Below are 8,977 nucleotides of genomic sequence, written 5' to 3' on the forward strand. Positions count from 1 at the left end.
ACACACACACACACACACACACACACACACACACACACACACACACACACACACCAGCTGTGTCAAGCAGATCTCATTGTGGTTCGTTGTCAGTTTGCATCTCTGCTTCTGATTGTTAGTGGCCCAAATAAAAAGGAAATAACACTTAAAGAAACATACATCATTTGCTTCTGTGTACACACAATAATGCTTATAAAATATGAAATATAATTATTGAATAGCTTTAATTATTATTGGCTTAATGCCYGTGTGGCAGAGCTGCAACACTTGCAGGGTTTCCTGTGGAGTCACATGAAGGGTTGAAATTGTCAACACAGCGCCCTCTGCTGGTTGATGGTGGTCATTTATTTAGGCCTGAAGCCTGATAACTGACATGATAAATATGGGAGTACTTGCACATAAAAAGAGGCTTTTCAAATTTAATAGATATTTCTGATTAGGGCAACGGTAAATGTTTATATGTTAACTTTTCTTAACTCATTCTGTCCAATTGTTGCAAATTTGTAAATAAAACGTCTGTGTGGAGAGAAAAAAGTCTCACAATGGGAACATACACAAATAGACTTGATTTGAGGAAAAACTAGCAGGAAAATGTATTTTTATGGAATATATATTTCTTTGTTCTAATAAATTATCAACATATATCTTAGATTGTGGACTTTACAGCTGAAATAAACAAAGTGCAACATTTCTGGGACCCAGTAATGTCAGTGTAAGTGTATGCGTTTTAATACACTGTAGGATTTAGGAGATACAGTATAAGTTAGAAATATATTGTTCCAATAACCAAGTAAATGTGGTAAAGCTCAGATTTCCCAGCTTTTTACTAGCCTTGAATGCAGCATCACAGACATGAAAGTCTCAAAAGTCAGATTCACAAGTGAGGATCCGTGCACTTGTGCATGTGCAAATGTTTCTCACGCAAATCTTGATGTGCGTGTGCAATGTGAAACTTGTTTTTCTCTATACATCTGTAACTAAATGACATGATTATACAAGTAGAAAAATGCTGGCAGATTGTTAGCCTGTTAGCCATTTTTTATCCCATCTTCCAGCAGCACAGTTTGATTATTCTGGGTCATTCTAACCAGAGAAATGCACAACTTGAACTTACTTGGCTTCATGCCAGGAGCAGACTGACCAACAAATAACACCCTGAGCTTCTAAACACATAGAAAATGTCATTAAACTAAGAGCGTGTAATAAAACTAAAACCTTGTGTCATTTTCCAAAATAAAAAATGAGTTTTGATACATCTCAGAGGATTGGTTTTGTAATCCTCCTTGTTGTTTTGTGTTGTGGTGAAGTTCTGAAGGAGTTAAAAGGTTCAGACAAACCCTCGGCGGGCCTCGATCGGGCTTCTGGTTCCGAATTAGGTTTTCAGCCGCTTTTCCACGGCTGCCATGGAAACGCTTCAAAAGCTGCGTGTTTGTCCAACTCAGGAGGAGTTTGTTGTTTCAGGATTTGTTCTCCACAGAACCAGACGGCACCAGGCTGAAGGTTCGGGGACACATTTTAAACAGGTAGGCTGGCYGAGGTTTATAAAAATATTATAAATATTAAAAAAATATTTTTAAATAGTCTGCTCTAAAATGCAACTTTTGAGTGGGTGTGTGCTTTGCATGTGGGTTTGAATGTATGTCTGTTATCATAATATCTCATGAACCAACAAGCAGATGTTAATAAAATTCTTACAAAGTATTTGGTGGATGTACATCTACAACTGATTAACTTTTGGAGACAATCTGATTCAAGCCAGATGATTTTAGAAAACACAAAAATGGCTACAGTTTATGCTATTTTACAGATATCACTCTAAAATTTGGTACCCCATTTCATAAAACATATTATGTACCTCTGGTACAGTTTAGACCTCCTGAATTACTGTTCAAAAATTTTGATAATTTGTAAAATTGGGACTTTCCAAAAAGGTCCACCATGCAAACAAGTTTTTGAACTTTTAAACTGCCACTGTTTGTCTCGAAGCGAAGCGTTTCAACTAAAAAATGTTTCCCTCTTGTAATTTGGCAGGTAGCCTCAGACATGTTTTCCCTGTCAGAGCTGGCTCCTCTGAATCAACACCAGAACACGTGCAAACTTCTGAAGCCCTGGTGGGAGGTCTTCATGGACTACCTGGGGGTCCTAATGCTCGTGACTTCAGTGCTGGCCTGTACCGAGCAGCTGTCCAGGGACAGGGTCGTGTGCATTCCTTCAGACCCAACCGTCAGAGCAAACAGCAGTGACCATGCTCCCCCGACCAGCAGAGATGCGGCGCTGACCCCGTCTTCAGAAACCCCCCTGCACAATCTGCCCAACATGGAACCAAACCTTCACTCTGCAGCTCGGGGACGCCGCACACATCTGGTGTACCAGCAGTACATTTATGTTAGCCAGGTGACACTCTTTGGATTGCTTTCATTCAAAGTACAGCAAGGAAGGTGTTTCTGAAAAGGCACATGCTGACATGACTCAGTGGTTTAATTTGCAAACAGTTAAGAGTTTCCAAAATGTCTTTTGGTCAAAAGGGTTCTTTCCTTGCGTGAGCTGCAGGGATTTGCTCTTGTGTCACAACGTGGAAACAAAATATGTCTTGAAATTTTTTAAACAAATAGTCATCGTGAGCCTCTGAAACCCATCTCAAATCGTCTCAGTTTAGTTTCCATGAGTCAAAAAAAAAAGAAAGAATGCGAGACAAGTTTGAGAGGGTTTCATGACCAAATCACGATTGATTGGAGACATATAGGAGTAAAATGTCGTCAAGTTGAGACATAATCATCACAACATTGCGTTAAGGGAGGCAGTAAGTGTCTTGTGTGCTTTCTGTTATCTTGCGCTTGTCTCCCTCTGGTGTCTGTCTTGTGTGTCTCATGCCCATTACTCTCCTCAGTCTTTCTATTTTTTTCTAGGTCATTCTTCTCAGCCTGTCTCTACTTTGTGATCTCTCAGCTGTTTCCATTTTTCACTCAGCCCTGTCACTATTTAACCAGCCCTTCTCCACTACTTCAGCATCAATCCGTTGTTTGGCCATGCCTGTGTTCCCTCCCATGTTCCAGGTCTCTTTCTTTGTGTTTTGCCGCCACGTCGGTCTTTTGTTTTAATAAAGTTTATTATTACTTTGAGTCTTGCCTGCCTGTCTGCCTGCACTTGGGTCTGCCTTGCCACCCCACGCTGACAGGGACCCAGCTTGTTGATTTTTAACCATTTATTCCAAAAGAAATGTCAAGCAGCGTCTATTTACTGTGGATGCCAACAGTCTACAACTAAGACTTTTTTTTGTTCAAAAATATATGAAAGCACTTGGAATTTCAGTTTGATTTGTGGAAACTTTAATACTAAGGTCAACAAAATTACAACTCCGCTGGATCCTGATGAAAGTAGCATTCCTTAAACGATTGGTTGTGCCCACCGCCCAAGTTTAAACCAAAGACAACACAACCTGGTAATCAGTGGTGGGCAGCACTAATCTAAAAATTAGTTCCACTAGCCCTGCACTAATTCAAATATTTGGGTCCCCTAATTCTAAAGCACTAATGCACTGAAATTTTTAGCAAAAGCTAATTCTAAAGCACTAAAATAACCCAGTCAACCCATGAACATTCTTCARCAGACAACATGAGTCACATWTTGTCATGTTGCTCTCTTAAKTCTTATCATTGACATTCCACAGCTGTATTTGRGTTCATATATTRTCACCTGGTGAATAAGTGACACACATTTGAACAACATGAGTGACAGTTTTCACTCTCAGYTGTTAACAATGTTGATCAATAACATTTATAGACCTCAGTTAGTGCTTCTAAGCCTATAAATTTAGYAAGTTCTAATCCACTAATACATATGAAATTAGCAAAAMCCCTAAAGCACTAATCAGGAAATTAGTTCCCCTATTAGTGCTTTAGTGSTTTRGGGGRACTGTGCCCACCACTGCTGGTRATGCTCAGAGTGTTTGGAATAACTTTGAACTACAATCTCTTAAATTKTGAACTTAATATCTGTATAAATTACAGTTGTTACTGTATGTTTATTGAGGTTGATTATTTGTGGCAATCATCCTGAAATATTCCACTCCAAATGTTAATTACCTTTGATTATTTTCAGTAATCCTTTTTGTCTGCTTGTCTGTCAGGTGTGCTACCATGAAGCTTTGCCTCTGAGTTCCCGCTTCTTCCCCTACATGGCCTTGCTGCAGTCCTTGGTTCTGGTGGCCAGCGGCTCCTTCTGGCTCCACTTCCCGCCCACATCTTCCCGCATAGAGCAGTTCCTAGCCATCTTGGCGAAATGCTGTGAGTCTCCCTGGACAACTCAGGCCCTGTCTCATGCTGCCCGACAGGAAAACCTCAGAGAGTTTAAGAGCAAAGTCCAGCAACTGCCCCAATCTTCAGGTTCCTCCTCACCGCTTGTTACCTGTACACAATGTTCAAACACAGATTCAGGCACAGACAGCCCACTGCTGAAACAACCAGCAGCTCCTCCATCTCCTTGCCCCTCTACTCTCTCCGGTAACTCCACCATGACTTCTGTATCTCTTGGCTCTGAAGTGAACGTTTGTTCTTCCAAGGCCTCGGCGAAGGTGAACAGATCCAGGCAGATAATGAATCTAGATAAAAGTGATGGGGAACAGGCCAGAGCGCTGTTTGAAAGGGTTCGAAAATTCCGATCTCATTGTGAAAGCTCAGTTGTTATTTATAAGGTAAGTGAACGTCTTTTTCTTTTATTTCACATCTAATTGCTAGACTCATCAGTCAGTGCACTTTTATCTTTTCAGGTCTACCTAACGCAGACGATTTTCAAACTGCTGATGGCAACCCTGATCCTGGGATACACCATCCCTCTTCTCRGCTCCCTCTCATTTAACCACATTTGTCACCTTGAGGATCACACCCTAGTTGGCTATGCAACCTTTGAATGCATCCACGTACTGTCATCACTCATGCGCAAACTGTTACTGGCCTACCTGACCCTCTTGGGGCTGCATGGAATCCTTAACTTCTACACCCTCAGTTGGGTTTTTCACAGGTCAGGACTCATTGCACGTAGATAAAAATACAAAGCTGCGCTGTTGATCATCTCTGCATCAAAAAATTTAAAAATGTATTAATTGATACATGAATGGCATTTCATGGTGTTTAGGCTCCAGGAGAGAGAGGAGTGTGTATGAAGACTAGTATAGACTCCCAAAAATGTAGCGCTGCTAACTGTCTTCATGGGGAGGCTGCAGAGGTGGAAGAGTGTAACGTGTAATATTGTTGTTGATGAGGTGATRAACAGTTCATTAAGTTCTTCAAAGAACTTGATGAACTGACTGGTACTGAATTAAGCAGTGCAGTCATGTGTCAGCAGATTAAAAAGCATAGGAYCAAACATACATCCTTGAGGGACCTCTGTACTCAGTTTGATTGAGTGTGATGTCATTCTGCTGACACATAATCTTGCTCATCTTGGTAGAAAATCTTTCTTATTTTACACAGTCAGGTCCATAAATACTGCCTTTAATTTGAAGATATTTACATCCAAATCAGGTGAACGGTGTAYAAATTACAACACTGTGTTTCATCCCTTGCAACAGGATGAATTGTGAAGTGTTTCAGGCAGYATTATCACATTCAGCCTATTGTTTCAGAGCTCATTGGACCGTGCTTCACAGTGCAGATGGACAATGATCCTAAGTATACTGCCAAAGCAACCCAAAAATTTTAAAAGACCAGGAATGACCCAATCAGTCACCTGACCTGAATTTGATTTCACCGAGCATTTCACTTTCTGAAGACAAATCTGAAGGTAAAATGTCCCAAGAATCATCAGGAAATTAAGACAGTGTCATTAAAGACCTGGCAGAGCATCACCAGGGATCAAAAAGAAAAAWTTTTTTAYAGGTCTTCTGGACGGGTTCTTCTCTAATGAAACGTTTCGTCTCTCCTCCAAGAGACTTCTTCAGTCTGAGAGTTTCAGGCAAAATTCAGGCTTTTAAGCCCWGCCTCCATGTGACTGATACTCACTTCACATGGGTTTCGTTGACACCTAATTAACACCTATTGTTAACAGGGGGTGGAGTGATACTGGCAATGGCTGCACTGTAGTAGGGGGACAACTGCAAACGGAGGCCTCCACCTCTGTTTAATGATGGACGGTCTTTCTTCACAAAAATGGCTTCTTTTACTCCTCTCTCAAACCAACGTTCCTCTCTATCAAGAATGAGAACATCCTCATCTCTGAAAGAGTGACCGCTGGCCTGTAAATGAGTGAAAACTGCAGAGTTCTGGCCATTAGATGTAGCTTGTCTGTGTTGGGACATTCTTTTGAACAGTGTTCAGTTTTCACTCATTTACAGGCCAGCGGTCACTCTTTCAGAGMTGAGGATGTTCTCATTCTTGATAGAGAGGAACGTTGGTTTGAGAGACGAGTAAAAGAAGCCATTTTTGTGAAGAAAGACCGTCCATCATTAAACAGAGGTGGAGGCCTCCGTTTTCAGTTGTCCCCCTCCTACAGTGTGGCCATTGCCAGTATCACTCCACCTCCTGTTAACAATAGGTGTTAATTAGGTGTCAACGATAGCCATGTGATGTGTGTATCAGTCACATGGAGGCAGGGCTTAAAAGCCTGAATTTTGTCTGAAACTCTCAGACTGAAGAAGTCTCTTGGAGGAGAGACGAAACGTTTTATTAGAGAAGAACCCGTCCAGAAGACCTATACAATTTTTTTTCTTTTTGATTTTTTACCTGGATTACTGAGATGCATCAGGACATCACCAGGGATGTGACCCAGCATCTGCTGATGACTGTGTGTTCCAGACTTAAGGCTGCAATCAGCTGCAAATGATTTGCAATCAAACATTTAAAGGTGAAAGTTTAATTTAAGATTGTTAATTTGTCCCATTACTTTTGGTCCCTTGAAMAATGGGAGCCACAAATACAAACAGTTGCCATTTTTACACCGTTCACCTGATTTGGATGTGAGTACCTTCAAATTAAAGCTGAAAGTCTGCAACTAAAACACAACTTGTTTGTTTCAATCCATGATGGTGTTTACAGCCAAAAGATGAGAATTGTGTCCATGTCCCAAAATGTATGGACCTGACTGTAATTATGTGTCTTTTTTTGTGTGTTTGTTTTTCCTGACGCAGCTGTCTCCGACATTATTCCTTCCACTCTCTAAAGAACCTGGGGTCCCTAAGAGACATTCCCGACCTGACGAATGACTTGGCCTTTCTTATACACATGCTGGACCAGTACGATCCTTTGCTGGCCCAGCGGCTCTCTGTGTTTTTGTCCCCGGTGAGTGAAAACAAGTTGCTGGAGGAGAGCTTGGAGCGCCACTGGGGTGAGGAGAAACTGCGTGCCATGACTAACGTGGATGCAGATGGCTGCTCAAGACTGCAGCTGGTGTCCCTGCCTCGCCTCCCTCCAGCTGTTTTTACACTCAGCCAGCTGCAGGTCCTCAAGCTGGAGTTCATCGCTGAGGCCAGGTTCACTGCACAAATGCGCAACATGACTTCACTCAGGTGAGTTGGACAAGACAGAGTTGCAGTTGGTTACACAAATGAACCTTCTAAGTATTTGTTGTAATATTTTTATTACTTTTGTTGTGTTTGCCTACCTGCAGGGAGCTCCACCTCTATCACTGCTCTCCATCTGTGGATCCCAGAGCTCTTGCAGTGCTGCAAGAACGTCTCGAGGTCCTTCAGCTCACCTTTGCACAGCCGTCACAAATCCCCAACTGGGTCTACTCCCTGGTCAGTTTGCGTGAGCTCCACCTTTCTGGTCGTTTAAGCAGTGAGGGCAGCGTGGGTCGCAACTGGGCCCTGGGGAGCCTCCGTCGACTGGCTAATCTCCGTGTTCTGGTGATTCGAGGCTTGTTACAGAGGATTCCTGGGGAGCTGTGGGAGGTGGCGGGCAGTTTGTTGAGACTAGAGATTTATAACGAGGGCACAAGGTTGCTTGTGCTGACAGGCCTGAAGCGGATGGTCAACCTGACAGAGCTGCAGCTGCAGGACTGCCAGCTGGAGCGTTTGCCTGCAGCCCTGCTCGCTCTGACCAGCCTAAGGACGCTCAACTTGCAGCATAACAACTTGAGAACCCTAGAGGAGCTGCTCGGTCTGGCTCACCTGCGACGTCTTTCTTGCCTTAAACTCGCCTATAACCGTGTTCTAACACTGCCAAACAGTGTCGGCGTCCTTCGAGGCCTGGAAGTTCTGGATCTGTCCACCAACCAGCTGAAGAATCTTCCACCGGGACTCTTTACTCTTCACCGTCTCCGTAGGCTCCTGCTGGCTGGTAACCTGCTTGCTGAGCTGCCCTCTGAGGTAAAGGCRTTGCAGTTGTTGACAGAACTGGACCTCAGTGGGAACAGGTTAGAGACCCTGCCCTCTGATCTCTTCAGCTGTTTGGAGCTGCAGGTCCTAAATGTGGCTCACAACTCTCTTGGGTCATTGCCCGGTGGAATCGCAGCTCTAAGTCGCCTCTGCAGATTAGATTTACGCAGCAATAGTCTGGATGAGCTGCCTGCTGAATTGGGCTGCTGCTTGGGGCTGTGTGGAGGAGGTTTGCTGGTTGAAAACTGGTTGTTTCTTTCCTTACCTCCACATGTCAGGGACTTCCTGAGCCAGTCTTCCTCCACCAGTGGTACTCACTCAGAGGATCACTCCCGGCCAGAATCGGACACTTTCCCATTTTTCTCTCCAACACAGTGGCGCTTCTCTTCAGCCCTGGAGTCACAAATTTAAGCATCACAGTTTGAGCTTTTTATATGTTGGAGTCAGTTGTCCTCTTTTTAAGTCCAGACCTTGCTGCATTGGACAAATTAGGGATCCCAAAGTCACTCCCGTAGTGATTAACATTTATTCATTAGACAAACAAAGTCTTTGTTTTTATTATTATTAATATTGTTGTTATTTAAAATTGTGATTTTTCTATATTGACTTTTGTGTGTTTGTTTGTGTGTGTGTGTGTGTGTGTGTGTGTGTGTGTGTGTGTGTGTGTGT

At 42.9% G+C, this 8,977-nt stretch overlaps 1 protein-coding gene across 1 annotated transcript; it reads left to right on the top strand.

Moving 5' to 3' along the window:
* Positions 1-1,453: 1,453 nt before the first annotated feature.
* Positions 1,454-8,922, top strand: si:ch211-106h11.1 (volume-regulated anion channel subunit LRRC8D). Its single transcript, XM_014008878.1, has 6 exons — positions 1,454-1,523; positions 2,032-2,394; positions 4,127-4,690; positions 4,766-5,016; positions 7,121-7,498; positions 7,600-8,922. The coding sequence occupies exons 2-6, from the start codon at positions 2,044-2,046 to the stop codon at positions 8,717-8,719; spliced, it is 2,664 nt and encodes an 887-aa protein (XP_013864332.1). The 5' UTR covers positions 1,454-1,523; positions 2,032-2,043; the 3' UTR covers positions 8,720-8,922.
* The last annotated feature ends 55 nt before the right edge of the window (positions 8,923-8,977 follow it).

This window comes from Austrofundulus limnaeus, unplaced genomic scaffold, assembly GCF_001266775.1.
Source record: "Austrofundulus limnaeus strain Quisiro unplaced genomic scaffold, Austrofundulus_limnaeus-1.0 Scaffold53, whole genome shotgun sequence".
NCBI classification, from domain to species: domain Eukaryota; kingdom Metazoa; phylum Chordata; class Actinopteri; order Cyprinodontiformes; family Rivulidae; genus Austrofundulus; species Austrofundulus limnaeus.